The sequence below is a fragment of the Chiloscyllium plagiosum genome, unplaced genomic scaffold (genome assembly GCF_037043375.1).
Source record: "Chiloscyllium plagiosum isolate Xiang-an unplaced genomic scaffold, Cpla_swu_hap1 HiC_scaffold_7, whole genome shotgun sequence".
NCBI lineage: Eukaryota > Metazoa > Chordata > Chondrichthyes > Orectolobiformes > Hemiscylliidae > Chiloscyllium > Chiloscyllium plagiosum.
In genome coordinates, this window is record NW_028270145.1 from 3,685,479 (window position 1) to 3,703,190 (window position 17,712).

Consider the following 17,712-nt stretch of genomic DNA (forward strand, 5'->3'; position numbering starts at 1 on the left):
CTGGCAATGTCTGGAGGCTTTGTTTATTTTATGATCAACAGGAATGGAAGCCCCTGCTTTCCACTGTTTCTGTCATTGAACTGAGGAGTGACCATGCCATTCTCTGTGTCCTTTGTAGAATTCGTGGAGCACTAGCATGTGAAGGACAGTCCAACATCTGATGTGCTGTGGAAATTGGGTTTAATTATGGTGTCAATGATGTGAGCATTGCAAAGTACCAGCATAGGCATGCACTTCTGCTTCTCCGCACCATTCCATCCAGGCAGGCTGGATGCATAATCAGTGAGAAGAACAGACAACTGTGTGAGAAACATTGGCCATGTCAACGTCACCCCTGCCCCAACTTCCAAAATCCGATTAAAACATTGCCTCAGAAATAGGAAAATTCAGCCCAATGACCTTTCATCAGAATTTCAAAAGATGAAGATGCAATGGATTTTAATCAAGTTTAGAGACAGGAGTGGGGTGAGTAATAAAAAGCAGGTATTGTGGGAGCCCAGAAGGCTGAACAGTTTAATTGGCAAACAAGATGATGGAGGAAAGTAATAGTAACAATTAACAAAACAACAAAAAATTGGATCAGGAGGACATTTAAATGGGAAAACGTAGAGTCATCTTCAAGAGGGAAACTATGGGAGAGACTTGTGATCTTATGACAAGGTCATTATCAGTTGGGGTATTTCAGAAAATCATTGGTCTTGGTTTGCCTTGAATTTGGTAAATCTAATGTCGACAATTGGTACATAAAGTAAGCCATAAGAAGCCATGCTCCTCTTGACTTCTGAGGGGTGATTTTCAGATGGTGCTTTAACTTATCAGGATGTTGTGACAATGTTTGCTACCTCTCACTGTTGATGGCTGAATCACTGAGGTAGTAAAAAGAGAGATGCTCTAGTAAGGCTAAAAAAGGACAAGTGTTACTTATCTGACTGCAATGAAGGCCTGTGGAATTGATTTTTGAGGCATTGATGGGTGTTTGTGGGGCAGTTGGTGATGGTGGAGAGAAGATGATAATTTGAAAAACAAAGAATATGGGATGAATCTTTGGAGACGATGATAAAGTAAACAAACCAGGCCATTGACTCCTAGTTGCATCGTAGTCTTAGGTTAAACCCTATGGGTATTGACTATTTGGACTTGTTTCAGTAAATAATATGTGTTGCTTCAGAAAACAATGGACTTCATTGGCAGAGTTTAGTCCTCTTGGGGGATCATTTGTACAACACCTTAATTGACAACAGTAATGCATGGATGCAGAAGGGGGAATATTTGACATCCAAGTAAATATCTGATGTGGTGCATTTAAATATCTAAGAAACAAAGCTGTATGCAAAAAGCTGCTCAGAGCTTGCAGACAAAACTTCAGAAAGGCTAAGCCATTGCCAACAGATATTGCTTGGAAGAGTAATTCTGAACTGAAGGGAGGTTATGGATTCTCTGGAACTCAATCTGTCATTGTTCCTGTTTCTAATTTACATGAATAACTTAGCAACTGCATTCAAATTGATCTAATTTGCATATCACACTAGGAAAGACAGTCAAATTAAAAATGATAAAAACATAGTTTAGTCCATGAGCACAAACAATTTCATTTAGTGCAGACAAACACCAAGCATTGCATTAATTGCATTATAAAACTGCAATATGTATTCCAGTATACTAGAAAATCAGGGAGACCATGACACTGATGTTCTACTGAAATGGATGAAGCATTATGATCAGTGCCCCAGTGAATTTTCTTGTAGGCAGTCTGTTGTGTTTGTGGTCCCCAATCTATACAGAGCTTCAAAAATTATAACTGCTTAGCAGAAAGTCAGAATTGTTATTGCCATTTTTAATGCCCTAAACTGCTTGTCCTGCCACATTCTAATGTGCATCAGTATCACTAAAATCTTTGTTGCTCTAATCCATTTAAAATCTCACAAAGAAAAGTCTATTATTTTTTTTAATTTAGCCATGGGATGTAGATGTTACGAACAGGGCCAACATTTACTGCCCATCCTCAGTTACCTTTTGAGAAGGTAGTGGTAAACCACTTTTATTAATTGACACAGTCCATATGACTTTGCGTTACCCAGAGGTGTTATTAAGTGTGGAGTAGCATAATTTTGACTGTGACAGCAACAGTGAAGGATCAGTAATATACCTTCAAATCAGGATGGTGAGTGAATGGGGAGATGTCGGGATTTGTAGATGGTGTAATTATGGCTTTGCTGCTTTTGAATTTACATGGTAAAGGTTTTGGGTATGGGATGTCTTTTCAAAGAAATCTTAATGAGTTGCTGAGTTACACAGATGGTATACGCTATTGCCACTGTGCACTCGTGGTGGAGGGAATGAACACTTATCACGGTGGGATGTCATTTATGTTGGGCTGCTGTGTCCTGTGAATTGAGTTTCTTGAATGTTACACCCAACCAGGTAAGTGGAGGGTATTTCAAAACTCTGTATAAAAAAAACAAGCCTTGCTTTAAACCTCTCCCCCCAGTCACCTTAAAACAATGCCCCCAAGTATTTGACCTGGGGGAAAAAAGACTGTGGCTATCCACCCTATCCATACCAGTCATGGTTTTATATACTCCCGTCAGGTCACCCCTAGCAGTCCTGAACCCCAGGCCAAGGTCTGAATCGCACCATGGCTGGTCTTGAAATTGAAATTCAATAAATTCTGGAATGGAAAACTCCACCAGTGGTGGTTCTTAAGTAACCATTGATGATTGTTGGGGGGAAAAAAAATCTATTTGACTAATGTCCTTCAGGGAAAGAAATCTGCCGCCCTTGCATGTGACTCCAGACCAACAGTGATGTGGTTGACTCTTTACTGCCCTTTGGACAATAAATGCTGGCCTGGGCAGTGACATCCCATGACTGAATCTCATACCTTTTGGATCAATGGTAACTATCATTTTAGTCACTTGCCAATAGAAGGCTTACAGTAGGACATCATGAAGTCCCTGATACTTTTTTTAAAAACAGATTTTCCAAGTCTAATCAATCTGCTCCATAAACCCCATTTACCCATGATCAAGCGCATTTACAGCTACCAGCAGAGTTTTTAATCTTTGACCAGTAGGGTTAGCAAACTTTGTGTAACTTTAAGCAATTTGTTATGTACTTTCCATTTATCACCATTTACCTGTCCAACACTGAGAAGTTTTGTTAAGAGGATATGATTACGTACAGATTGTATAAACAGCAAATTGACCTGATTTCCCATTTATATTTGATCATAACCCATGTCAGATATCATTTGTGCATTTTTTCATGGAAAACTTATTCAACAGCATAGCTATCTCCTGAGAGACTCCATCAGCTCTTATTTTTATGGTTTATGTCAGCTTTTTTGCATATGTCAACACTCCTTAAGAGCCTTGAGGTATTGTCATCACCAAACCTAAAGCAAATAACACTTCCACACTGTTTAATCTTGTGCAATCCTCATCATTTCAATACATCAGCATAACATTTGAATCAGCCTTTCCCCACATTGATGATGATGATAGCACACTCTAATATTGCGGTTAGCACTGTTGCCTCACAGCGCCAGAGACCCGGGTTCAATTCCCGACTCAGGCGACTGACTGTGTGGAGTTTGCACATTCTCCCCATGTCTGCGTGGGTTTCCTCCGGGTGCTCCGGTTTCCTCCCACAGTCCAAAGATGTGCAGGTCTGGTGAATTGGCCATGCTAAATTGCCCATAGTGTTAGGTTAAAAGGGGTAAATGTGGGGGTATGGGTGGGTTGCGCTTCGGCGGGTCGGTGTCGACTTGTTGGGCCGAAGGGCCTGTTTCCACACTGTAAGTAATCTAATCTAATCTAAAAAAATTTAAAGAGACTAGAATGTTGTATTACCAGTCTAAACCTCTTATGACCAACATGATTGTGGTCCTCCTTAGACTCCTGTGGATCGTGGGATTTGGAAAATCCTACTACTTTTTCTTTTCAATTCAGTGCCTTGCATATCAAATCACATCTGGAGAACTGAGTTGAGTTGAACATTCCTTAGATTCATTTACTTCTTATTGTTGAAATGCTATAAAAGTCAGATTTTCTAAAGGTGCGTTTGTCTTCAATCTGCCTGTCTTTAATTCTGTCTTTTTGTTGGCACCTCTGCCTGGTATCTGGACTGATTAAAAATTATGCAATCATTGAATTTTTGTCACCATGGAAAGTCTCCTTTATCTCAGGAAGGCCAAAGGAAGTGCTTGTTTCCCCAGGAATTTTGTTCCAGGCAACAGACATTTGATCCAGCAGGGCCTGCCTTTCCACGAAGCAAACTGCTGTTTGAATCGGGAGTCTGCCCATGTGAGATATCTTAACACGATCCACTAACTCAAAAGTTCATATGGGAAGCAACCTTATTGAAACATACAAGATTCTTACAGAACCTGGCAGGATACATGTGGAACGTTTGCTTCACTTTATAGGAGAGCCTAGGAGCTGGAGGCATAATCTCAATAAGGGATAGCACATTTAAGACAACTCAGGATGGATTTCTTCTCAGTAGTGAATCTGTAGAATTCTTTACTGCAGAAGGCTATCGAAGTTAAGTATATTCCAGGCTGAGAGAGACAGTAAATCCCTTAAATCAGTAAGGGAATCGAATGTTACAAGGAAAAGGCAGGATTGAGGGATTTCAGTTTAGCTATGATCTCATTAAACATCAGAGTAGGCTTGAAGGGCTGAATGGCCTATTACTTCGACATCTTGTGGTCTTAACCCTGTGATTCACAAGTTGCCAGTCCTTAATTTAATTTGTTAAAGATCATGTTCTATTCTTCAAAGGAACACATTTACCTATTTTCCAGAATCTGTTAACATTTGAATAAACTTCACAGCCATTTATGAAAAAATATTTCTTGTAGGTTTCAGCTATAAACCTAAACCTTCTGTTGTTATCCAGCTGGTCATACAGCTCTCAAAATAGTTTACTTTGTTGCTTTCTATAAGAAATAAAATAATTGAGAAGTTTATACCTTGCTTTCTCTTTAAGTTGCAGCCCACAATCACATATCCACTTTATTTAACCACTAGTCATGATCATTCCGAATGTTGGAGATTATTTATATTCGCAAAATTATACTTCGTTTCTCCCATTTCCAATGATGACCATTAGAATTTTCAAAACATAGGGAAAGGGAACAGGAATAGACCACCTGGCCCTTTGAGCCTGCTCTACAATTAAATGTGATCATGGCTGATCATCCAACACAGTACACTGTTCCCACTTTCTCCCCATATCCTGTTTAGTCCTAAGAACTATAGCTGCAGCTTTCATGAAAGTCTTCAATGTTTTTGTCTCAATAGCTTCCTGTGGCAGAGAACTCCACAGGCTGACTGCAATTTTTGGGTGAAGAAATTTCCCCTCATCTCGGTCCAGGTAACACCTGGTTCTGGACTCTTGGTCATCAAGAACATTTTGCATGGACCCTGTGTAACCCAGTTAGAATTTTGAAGGTTTCTATGAGATCTCCGAATCTCTCTGTCTTCTTCCCCACCCCCCAAATCCTTGTAAACTCTACTAAATATATTCTTTGCAATCCATACTTGCCCAGTTAGTCAGTCTCACCATCCCAAGAATCAGTCTGGTAAACTTTCTTTGCACTCCCTCAAAGCCAGAACAACTTTCCTCCATCAAGGACACCAAAGTGCACGCGACACTCCAGGTGTGGTATTCCCAATGCCCTGTAAAGTTGCAGCAAGGGATCACTATCCTATACTCAAAACCTCATTTTTAGTTTCATTTCTGAAAAATGTTTTTGCTTTCAACATTGATGAACCAATCTCTGCTTCTTGGCTGAATACTTTGAAACCAGTTGTTGAAGGATAAAATTGGGACCGTATCTCTGCACGTATTTGCAGACATTTATTTACAGTAATGCACATTACAAGCTTGCACCTTCTAGCTCAGCCACCAGATTTTGTTCCTGTTTAGAGGAACACCTGAATCTTCAGTGAATATTCACCCACCGTATACAATTAAACACAAATGTACAATTAACAGCATTGACTTTACAAATCCCATCACCATGCTCCTCGCTTCCAAAATGAGGATGCAATACAGTTGGAACAGTATAAGCTTTGTTTTGACTAAGAGAACCAGTTTGTTGCAATTAACAAAAAATCTTTAGAAGGTCTGTAAATTTGTTAGATGGCACCACTGGTCCCTGTTTGTTTTGGAAAGTGCTGTTCCAATTTCTAAATATTTAAATTACTCCATCCCTAGGTAATATTCTGCGGGTTGGGGATCAGAAAAGAAGCCGGCTGAAATCTTGTCCAATTGTTGTTATTTGCAATCAGCAATAGAGGTCTGCATGGCAATTACTTAAAAAGACGAGCAGATTGAGAAGCTCCATGCCAATTACAATAAAGGCCTGATTTCCCATTCAAACTGATTCATCATTTATCCAAGGAGCTTCAAACATGCACTCATTCAGCTTCCATGCACACTTGCTTCCAAGTAATTACCTCCAGGTTAAATCCCATACAATGTAATATAGGCGTAAAATGCTGGAAGTATATAGCAGGTCAGGCAGCATCTAAGAGAGCAACATGGTGAGCGAGTCTGATCAATGACCTCTCAACAGACCTGGGAAAAGTCAGATGATTCTTCGAGTACAGCAGCAGGTTGATGAGGTGGAGAACAGAAGCAAACATCTATGACACAGTGGGAAGCAGAGGAGACTAAGTGACAAAACCATTGAGGGGATTTTAGTGAGACAAGTGAAAAAGCAAGAAGGTGGGTCTAAATGAAGTAATTACAGAATCATCATCAATAACCCTTGCTTGGGAAAAAATGGCACTGTAGCTGTTATCTGAAATCCTGAAACTCAGTTGAGTCCAGGTGACTGTGAAGGGTCTCTGATCTGTCATTAGCAGCCTTTGTTTAATACAGAGATTTGTAAGAGTATGTTGGATTCCATCATGCTGTAATTCAGAAATCATTAAAGTAGTGGAAGGGTTGGTTAGTAAGTTTGCCAGTGACAGAAAGGTTGGTGGAGATGTGGATAGTTTGGAGGGCTGTTTTGGGACATTGACAGGATGCAGAGCTAGACTGAGAAGTGACAAATGGAATTCAACCTGGAAAATTGTGAAGTTATTCATTTTGGAAAGTTGAATTTGAATGCAGTTAAAGGCAGGTTTCTTGGCAGTGTGGAGGAACAGAGGGGTCTTGGTGTCCACGTCCATAGATCCCCAAAATTGCCACCCAAATTGATAGGGTTGTTAAGGCGTTTGCTGTGTTGGCTTTCATTAGCAGGGGGATTGAATTTAAGAGCTGCAAGGTTATGCTGCAGCTCTGTAGAGCCCTGGTTACACCACACTTGGAATATTGTGTTCACTTCTGCACCTCATTATGGGGAGGATGTGGAAGCTTTAGAGAGGGTGCAGAGGAGATTTACCAGGATGCTGCCTAGACTGGAGGGCATGTCTTATGAAAAATGGTTGAGGGAGCTAGGACTTTTCCCATTGGAGTGAAGAAGGATGAGAGATGACTTGATAGAGGTGTACAAGATGACGAGAGGCATAGAGTGGGTAGCTAGAGACTTTTTTTTTCCCACGGCAGAAATGGCCGTCACGAGGGGGCATCATTTTAAGGTGATTGGAGGAAGGTTTAAGGGAGATGTCAGAGGTAGGTTCTTTACTCAGAGAGTGGTGGGTGTATGGAATGCACTGCCAGCAGTGGTAGCAGAGTCAGATACATGAGACATTTAAGCGACACTTGGATAGGCACATGGATGATTGTGAAGTAAAGGGTATGTAAGGTTAGTTTTATCTTAGAGTAGGAGAAAAGATCAGCTGTTCTGTGCTCTATGTAGCCAGTTCACACAATAAGGGATGTTATCACTAGAGCTGTCAGGTTCCTCTGTTGCATTGGTAGATTTTTGAAAGTAACAGTAAAGTCCTTAATCATAAGGTGTGCAAGGTCTCTTTAGCGATCAGTGACCCCAAATCCAAATGAGTTTCTAAAGAAACACACTATTTTTGATGCTGCTGGTGTTGACTGTATGATTTCCAAATTCTGTGTTCTCAGCATTACTGGCAAGGCCAGTATTTATTAGCATTCTGTAATTGCCATGAAGAAGAGCATAGTGATCTGCTGCATCGAATTGCTGCAGTCTCTGTGGTGTGGATACATCAATAGTGCAGTTAATGAGAGATTTCAAGACTTTGACCCAGCGGCAGTGAAGGAATGCTGATATAGTTCCAAATCAGGATGGTGTTTGGTATTTTAGAAATAATAGATAAAAGACTTTGCAGTAATGTAAATGCTTTGAAACATGGGTATTTTATTGATCTTATGTTAACTTTCCTCTTTCAGAACAATTGAAGCTTGAACGGGAATTCAATCAATACAACTATTTGGGCCTGGATTCAGCGAAAGTGAATGGTGTTGATGATGCTGCCAATTTCAGAACAGTCAAAGTAAGATGCTTGGGACTGTGGGTAAATTCCAGAGTCCTATTGGTTGACTTATCCAAATTTTATGAGGTAATGCTTCCACTGGAGTCAGCAATCCCACTGAAGGATTCAACTAAACTCTGAGAACAATACAACCATGTATATTTAAGTGATGTCACTTGCCATAACATTGCAGTAAATTGTTGAATGCTGATGGTATATCACAGTTAACTCTGGATGTCTGAACTGCTGTGCACTTTACACTTTTCATATCAAAGCAGAAATACTGGAGATGCTCAGCATGTGAGCAGATAAGCAGGCAGTGCTTTGCTTAATGCACTTTTATGTTTATTTCTCCAGCATCCATTGTATTTGCTTCTATTGCACTTCACATGCATGTTGCAGTCTGGAGCTATGGATGGTGAGGGTAAAGACTTTGACTGTCTTTCCATCGCATAGTTAACACTCTTATTGCCTGCCACTGGTATGTGTAAATTTGCTGTTTGTCTTTGTCCCTGTGCCTTTGCTTTTTTCACAAATCTGCACACCTCTATCTCTCTACTTCCTCTAGCCTAACGATTTTTATTTTCTCTCTCTTCAGGTGAAAGATGGGAAATGTTCAAATGTTATGTAACAGGGCAAGGAACTATCAATACCTTCAGGGATTGTATAAGAATAGTGGTTGTGAGACTCCAATTCCATCACTGCTCCAAACCCCTGATGTGACCCCAGATCACCAACGTTCCACTCTCCTTTATCTCGCCACCCCCCACATTCCTAATGTTATCCTAATCTCTGCCCATATGGAGAACTTGCCCTGTTCTCCCCTGATGTTCCCCCTCACCCCTGCTTCTTGCCCTCCATTGTTACTTCTCTCACTTTGAGCCTGCATTCACACCCATACCCCTCATTCCCATCTGCAAAGCATATATAGGAGGCTCCCTCATTGAAAACAATTTCCCCTTCGTAATTACTTTATTCACATCACTTTCAATCTGCACTCTTCAGAGTCTTTATATATTTATTACATTCAAATTGTTATCTTTATAAAACCCTTCTAATTGGAGGTTATGGTAATACCAGCAGTGGCCCAATCTTGTACTCCAAGTGGGCTTAAATTAAAAACAAAACTGATTCTGTGAAATGACATGAGACCCGATACCTGGAGAGTTTTGGACTGCATCTTTCAGCCACTGAGCTGAGGGAATTGACTCAGTGCATTTAATCCCCTGTGCATTTTCTCCTAAATTTTTGGATGTTGGTGCACATACGTCAGCATGTTTTTTTCATTTTAATTTTGTTCAATGTTAGAACGTTACTCTCATAGATGTAAGAAATTGGCATTGATGGTTTTCTATAATTATCAATGAGTTACAGGATGGGTAGTTAATTGAACTTCGAAATAGAACTGTTCTTAAAAATCAAAACAATTAAATGGAAGACATAATCCTTTCTTTTTCTGTCTCTCTTTTTATGGCACCTGACACCCACTCTGACTTGAGTGTGTGTGTGTGTGTGTGTGTGTGTGTGTGTATGTGTTTGTCTGTCTCTCCCCTTTAGATTGAATACATTTTTTTGAGTTTATGGAGCATAAACCGGCTCTTCAGAATATGGTTGGATGAGCAGTGGATAGGATGTCCATTCTTTCTGCCTTAGGATGTTGGACTACTGTCTTGGTGTTGGACAGAGGGGTGGTGGACAAACGTTTAATCCATATTTGTGGTCCAGTCTCTCTCTCTTCTGCACAGAATGCTGTGGCCACTGAACACTTGGTTGGTTGACTTACATGGGGGGAGTGGGGTGACATTTGGTTCCTCTCCATAACAAAGAATAACCTTTTAGTTTAAATCAAGTGAGTTGGTCTGAATGATGTGGTATCATGGGGCTGTGGCAGTGAATGGGAAAAATGCTGTGGCACAGGCAGTTCCTTACAGCTTCTGCCATGGGTAAAGGTAAGCCTATTTCGTATGCATCTCGGCACCCTCCTGCCCTTCCCGAAGTCACTTGGTACATTTCCACTGCTGCTTTAAAAGCATGCATTTAGATCATTTCCTGAATGAGGCAATGGAAAGAAAAATAATTAACTAACTCAATCGTAGAGACAGAGTGGTTACAGTGAACTTGCATTTACTTCAAATATACTAATTTGCAGATGCTGAATTATTTTTCACTCAGCAGTGGGTAACCAACGCTGATTTGAACTAGCTTATACTCTCGCTGCTTTTGCTAATGAGGCTGTTTGGAAATTTTACACATGCAACTTAATAGTTCAAAGGAACTATGTTGTAATGCAAAGAGCACAGATATCATGTGGTCACATGCTAGTATTTTTGTTTTGTGTTGGATTTCTATTTAGTTAATTTAACTTTTGAGTTACTGAAGCTGAAAAGCAACAAGTTTTTTTATAAGAAACGTGTGCATAGCTTTTCCCCAGTCTGTACTTATTGCAACTGACAATGCACCTTGTAATTTTAATGGCATTAAGCTGCTCAGACCATTTGAATAATATTTGTAAGAACTCAGGTATAAAGTAAGACCACTTAGAAGAAGATCACCTCTGTTAGATACAGTACAGGAAAAGAAATGAAATCAGAAAATGCTGGAAATACACAGTAGATTTCGGCAGTATCTGTGGAAGGGGATACAATTCCGCAACAAAATTCATGGAAGTTTCCCAGTTTCAGCTAGGGTTGCTGTGCGTTGAGTTGTGTTCAATTGCCTGTTTGTGTTTACAGTCAACTTGCATTTACTAATTTGCAGTTGCTGAATTGTTTTTCATTCAGCAGCGGGTAACCTATCTAATTAGTCAGACCGACTTGCCTGCTCTTTCTTCTTAATCCTGCAGATTTAACAATATTCAGAATTTAGCAAATTATGAAATCCCTTTTGCCACAGCCCACTGACTTCAAAAAATATCCTGTACAGAATGAGAATTTATGTTGCATAATTTGACGGGATTTCAATACGTAAAGGGTATAATTGTTGCCTAACCAGAACTGAGAGTTTCATGCAAAGTTCAACTGCTTTATAATGTGCCCCCGAGAGATTTCTCTGGCAATTTTAATTTTGCGTTTTTTTCTTGCACTTGTGTTTATTATCAGCTTTAATATATAGTACTACAGCCTCTGAATTTTAACAGTACTGTGCTCAAATGTTCTCATCAGCCTCTATGTTCAGAGTATTCTTTAATGGTATTTCCCCATTCTCCATGTTCCTTCTTTCATATTAGACTTCTACTTTAAAAAACTTGCAATTATTTTATTAGCAGGTTCCTTTTGGGAGTTGCAGATTACTGATGCTGGTACATAGTGACGGTTTTATTAGTAGTAATGGAGATTACTGGTTTATGCAATATTGATTGCAAGACCTGTTGGATTGAAGATGGGGCAAGTTACAGTGATTTTGTCCCAAACTCACTGTTGGGACCTACAGAGGAACAGCCATAACAAATTGGTGTCAGTCCATTAATCTGCCAGAGCTGAACATGAATAGTAGCATGTCATGGTGTTCTGCATAATGCAGAAAGATATCCGCTGCACTTGACCACTAAAGTCTGCCATGGTGGGCCTGGGAAATGGGGGTGCTGCTTAAGTTGGAGTGTAAACAGTGAGGGCTGTAGGGCCTCTCTTTATTTTAAAATAGGCGTACTACAGTCTTAGTTATAGAAATGTACAGCATGGAAACAGACCCGTCGGTCCAACCTGTCCATGCTGACCAGATATCCCAACCCAATTTAGTCGCACCTGCCAGCACCTCGCCCATATCCCTCCAAACCTTTCCTATTCATATACCCATCCAAATGCCTCTTAAATGTTGCAATTGTACCAACCTCCACCACTTCCTCTGGCAGCTCATTCCATACATGTACCACCATCTATGTGGAAAAGTTACCCCTTAGGTCTCTTTTATATCTTTCCCCTCTCGCCCTAAACCTATGCCCTCTAGTTCTGGACTCCTCAACCCCAGGGAAAAGACTTTGTCTATTTATCCTATCCATGCCCCTCATAATTTTGCAAACCTATATAAGGTCATTCTTCAGCCTCCGATGCCCCAGGGAAAACAGCCCCAGCCTGTTCAGCTTCTCCCTTTAGCTCAAATCCTCCAACGCTGGCAACATCCTTGTAAATCTTTTCTGAACCCTTTCAAGTTTCATAATATTTTTCCAATAGGAAGGAGACCAGAATTGCACACAATATTCCAACAGTGGCCTAACCAACCAAAATTGGAGGTGTGGTGGACAGTGAAGAAGGTTATCTCAGATTGCAACAGGATCATGATCAGATGGGTCAATGGGCTTAGAAGTGGCAGATGGAGTTTAATTCAGATAAATGTGAGGTGCTGCATTTTGGGAAAGCAAATCTTAGCAGGACTTATGCACATAATGGTCAGGTCCTAGGGAGTGTTGCCAAACAAAGAGACCTTGGAGTACAGGTTCATAGCTCCTTGAAAGTGGGGTCACAGGTAGATAGGATAGTGGATAAGGTGTTTGGCATGCTTTCCTATATTGGTCAGTGTATTGAGTACAGGAGTTGAGAGGTCATGTTGCGGCTGTCTTGTGACAGCATTTGCAGGTTTTCCAGCATCGGCTGGCCTGATGTCAAATAGCACTGGTCACCCAACCCAGGCCTTTCAGAGCAGGCCTTTCCTGAGGTGGGCATGGAAACTTTATCGATTGCTGCTAGTCACCGACAAGATGAAATTCCTTCAAAAAGTGATTGCATATCACATTAATATTGCCGCATGTCGTATTGTGGTTCCTTTTATGGGCGAGGTGCTGGCAGGTGGGACTAGATTGGGTTGGGATATCTGGTCGGCATGGACAGGTTGGACCGAAGGGTCTGTTTCCATGCTGCACATCTCTATGACTCTTGAAATTCAAAATATTGATTGTAATGATTATATCCTTCTGAATGAGGCGTTTATAGTGCTAGGACAATGGATTGCTCAGATAGTTTAATGATATGGTGCTGCGTTTATTTTCCAATAGGTAAAACAGCAGTTCTACTTGATAAGTCTTTTTAAAATCACAAAATGTTACAAGATAATGCTTCTGACATGCAGCAATAGGATAAAGGATAGGAGTGCTGCCAGGGATCCGTGCCCTTTTCATTCCTTCTCTGTTGGTTGCATATGACCTTTTGATGTCCAAAAGTGTATTAATTTATACTTTGCCTGACGAGCAGCAGGAAGCTGTGTTACCAGGTGCACAGCAAATTTGTTCTCACCAGGCATTATTGGATCATTTTAAATAGGCAGGAAAGTCAACATCTGGAAGTTAAATATAAAGATTGCATTAGTCCCAAGAGATCAGCTAATTTTTACATCTGTTCTGGTACAGTAAATTGCAGGGAATTACAAACATTGTGACTAACTCCAATAAGGCCTGTTGCAAAGAACCATTTCCTATGTAATTACAGGTGTGAGAGAATGCTTTCTAATGTTCATCATAAGGCTGAAAAATGGCAGTTGAAGCCCTGCTTCTTCCACATTCCTTTTGAGTCTGTGTTTTTTCCCCCTCCTGCAGAATGCCATGCAGATTGTTGGTTTCATGGACGATGAAGTTGAGTTGGTGCTGGAAGTGGTGGCTGCAGTGTTAAAGCTGGGAAACATTGAATTCAAGCCAGAGTCTCGAGTAAACGGCTTAGATGAGAGCCGAATCCAAGACAAAAATGGTAGGAGAAATTGAGCCCAGCTCCCAAATTTTGATATGAGTTGTTTGTGCCAGCTTTTATATCTTTTTCAGTATCATGACAATTGTTAAAGTGAAAGCTCCTTCTCAAAACTGGGATAAAGGTAGCAGGGTCTTTGTGATATCTCTTTTCAGGATGATCACTACATCGTCTGCCAATCAATGGTGGCAGTTTGAGATCCTTAAATGGTTATTAATTGACCTCTAAAAAGTTTCAATTGGCAGCAGGGAGCCTCAAACAGCCTCACCACCACAGACATAATTATAGTAAAGGTGGCAATTTGATGGGATCCCTATCTGCCTCCTTACAACCTGGTGAAATGCACTGGCCACCACCAAACCTGCCGCAGTGGGAGGGCTTCCACTCCAGGCATAGAGTTGGAAAGTTTAGTTAATTAAATCTAATCTCGACTGTCTTTTGAATTTGCCTGTTCTTGCCTGAGTTTTGTCAATTTGGTGCTCAACAGTGAGAATGAGGACCACATTGCAATGAAGAGGAAACAGTATTTAGCCAAATTCTTTGGACAGAGGCATCTCAATGTCTAATTGGGTCGTCATGAATTAGCATTGACAAGAGCTATGGAGAACTGTAGATAGCAGATTCCCTCCCCCAGTTGGTGGGGCCGATTTGACCTGTGATGATGTTTAATGGGATCATTGTCACAAAAAACAAATAAGAAAATAACCAAGAATTGGTCCAAAATTTTGGGTGTGGAACAGGGATCCACTTCAACATTGTAGCAACCTAAAAGAAGAAAACATTAAGACATTAAGATTAGGAAAAATTTTCTTAACATGGGATATTTGAACACTCAGTAGAGGTTGCTTGGTAAAATTAGGTAGTTAACCTTCAGCTTTTGAATTTCTTGTCCCAGCAATTCTTCCGTTTCTGTTGCATGTTATATTTGCAGAGCTGAAAGAGATCTGTGAGCTACTGGGCCAAGATCAGGCTGTACTGGAAAGAGCCTTTAGTTTCCGAACTGTGGAGGCAAAACAAGAGAAAGTTTCAACAACCTTAAATGTGGCCCAGGTAAGTGTGCCAAAAGCTTACAATATGCACCATGACAGGAGCATAGCTACACTTGGTTTTTTTTGTGTGTTTTTGTAACTTGCATATATAAAGTATCTTTTTAACATAGAAAATAAAAATAGAAGCTCAGTCAGTCCAAGGCAAAGAAAGAAATACGAAGAAATCTTTCTCAAATAGTAAGTTGTAAAGAGGTTCTGTAGCAGAATATAGACCCCAGTTGGATATTAGATTAGATTAGATTAGATTACTTAGTGTGGAAACAGGCCCTTCAGTCCAACAAGTCCACATTGACCTGCCGAAGTGCAACCCACCCATACCCCTACATTTACCCCTTCACCTAACACTACGGGCAATTTAGCATAGCCAATTCACCTGACTGTGGGAGGAAACCGGAGCACGCGGAGGAAACCCACGCAGACACTGGGAGAATGTGCAAACTCCACACAGTCAGTCGCCTGAGGCGGGAATTGAACCCAGGTCTCTGGCGCTGTGAGGCAGCACTGCTAACCACTGTGCCACCGTGCTGCCCACAAAGGATAAGGGCACTGCTCCCAATTGAGTTGTGAAGGAAGGCAGATGTACTTTTAAAGTAGAGTCAGACAGTGGAGAATTCTGACTGAGTTGTAGGATTAAAGCAAGTTACAGAAGTAAGCAAAGGCATAAAGATGTGTTTTTTGACTTGAGACTTTTGGGTGACATTGTAAGTTGACAAGGACACCAGTGATGGCTAAAGTGAGACTTAGCGTGAATAGAACACAAGTAACAGAAGTTTGGGTAATCTGTTTACAGAATATATAGGATTGAGGTCATCCAGGAAACTATTGGATAAGTCAAAAAAAAGATAATGCACCATATTTGTTGTAACAGAGGTTGAAAAAAAGCTATCAGCTCTGCTGCATCACAGAGCTGATCAGAAAAGAGTCCATCTTTGTTTGTAAATACCACTTATCTCATTCAACACCAGGTTGTAGTCCAACAGGTTTATTTGGAAGCACTAGCTTTCAGAGCGCTGCTCCTCCACAACCACCTGATGAAGGGGCGGCACTCTGAAAGCTAGTGCTTCCAAATAAACTTGTTGGACAATAACGTTTGTGTTGTGTGATTTTTAACTTTGTCCACCCCCCATCCTACATCGGTACCTCCAAGTCATACTTATCTCATTGTTTTATTCACTCTATTTCAGGCTTATTATGCACGTGATGCCTTGGCTAAAAACCTTTATAATCGTTTGTTCACTTGGCTTGTGAACAGAATCAATGAGAGCATTAAGGTACTGTGTGGAGTTCACTGATGCCTATGTGTTGGTACCCAAGAATATGATCGACCAAATGGCCCTCTGTATGATATGAACAGCTGTTGTGAAATTTTATCCAAGTTAATCATTATCATAAAGGAGCATGGATGATGGAAAGGCCCCATGGTCTCAGTGTAATTTTCCATTTATGGATATCTTTTTCCTGAATCAACTGAAATGCCTCAAATGTCTGTTTTGTTTGAACAGCTCAGAGCTGGTGCTCTGTAAAATCAGTCTTTTATGATAAGCTGAGTGTTGAGTTATCACAGGAATGAGAGATCTCTCCACTGAAAGTTGTAGTTATGAGCCATGTGAAAATGTATTTACGTCTTAAGTGGGGTGCATTGACTGCTGTTTAGTGTATAATCTCTTATTAATGTGGACAAAAATGTTTAATTTCATTGAAAAACACTTTTTAATGGAAGTTGATGACTGAGAATGTTTTCAATGTTAACTTACACCCTTGTGTATTTGTGGTAATGAGTTAGTTATTCTATTCTACCACAGCTTTCACCATTTCTCTATTGCAGTCCTCTAGAACAGTGGCTATCGAAAAGTTTTGATTCAATAATGTTTTTAAAAATATGGAATCCAAATAATGGATTGCTCCCATCTAACTTATTAATTTTGAAACATTTATTCATTTGTGGGATGTGGGCATTACTGGCTGGCCAGCATTTATTGTCCATCCCTGTTGCCCTTGAGAAGGTGATGGTGAGTCGCCTTCTTGAACCGCTGCAGTCCACCTGCTGTGAGTTGACTCACAATGCCATTAGAGGGAATTCCAGGATTTTGACCCAGGTTACTTATGGTAATCATAATAGCTGGCAGAATTTATATTTTGGGCTGCTTTCTTGAATTAAAGTGTAATTAAATGTGTTTATTAAGTACTCTCGCTAGAACAAAGGTGGACATATCTGATGCATGTTGCTGGCCTCAGTAAATGCAGGTCTATCAGCCAATTTGTTTTGCTACTCTCAGTGGCACCCTTCTCTGTACCACATGCAAAGTGGTCAACATTGATTCTCACTAAGCCCCACTATGCATGTGCTGCTTGTTTGCCTAACTATTTTGGAGACCCAATCAGTCTCTGTGGACCCCAGTTTTTGAGAACTGTCATTTCCAGGTGTTACACTCAAAAGCATTAAAAAGGTAACATTATCTGTGTCTGCAGGGGACAGTAGGGAAGTGGAGAGTGGGAAAATACAGACTGGCAAAATGAAGATCTACTCAACAAAACTTTAAGATAGTTTTGTGTCCATTCCCTTATTCAAAACATTTCTTCAAGTTAATAATGTAA

General features: G+C 40.4%; 1 protein-coding gene across 3 annotated transcripts in view; it reads left to right on the forward strand.

The window, feature by feature from the left end:
• Positions 1–17,712, forward strand: part of myo1b (myosin IB) — a 275,282-nt gene that overhangs the window by 174,448 nt on the left and 83,122 nt on the right. For all 3 annotated transcript variants that reach the window (XM_043692880.2, XM_043692882.2, XM_043692884.2), the window contains exons 9-12: positions 8,320–8,423; positions 13,924–14,071; positions 15,000–15,118; positions 16,302–16,388. In XM_043692880.2, the coding sequence (XP_043548815.2) occupies positions 8,320–8,423; positions 13,924–14,071; positions 15,000–15,118; positions 16,302–16,388 (458 nt within the window). The remainder of the gene's footprint in view (positions 1–8,319; positions 8,424–13,923; positions 14,072–14,999; positions 15,119–16,301; positions 16,389–17,712) is intronic.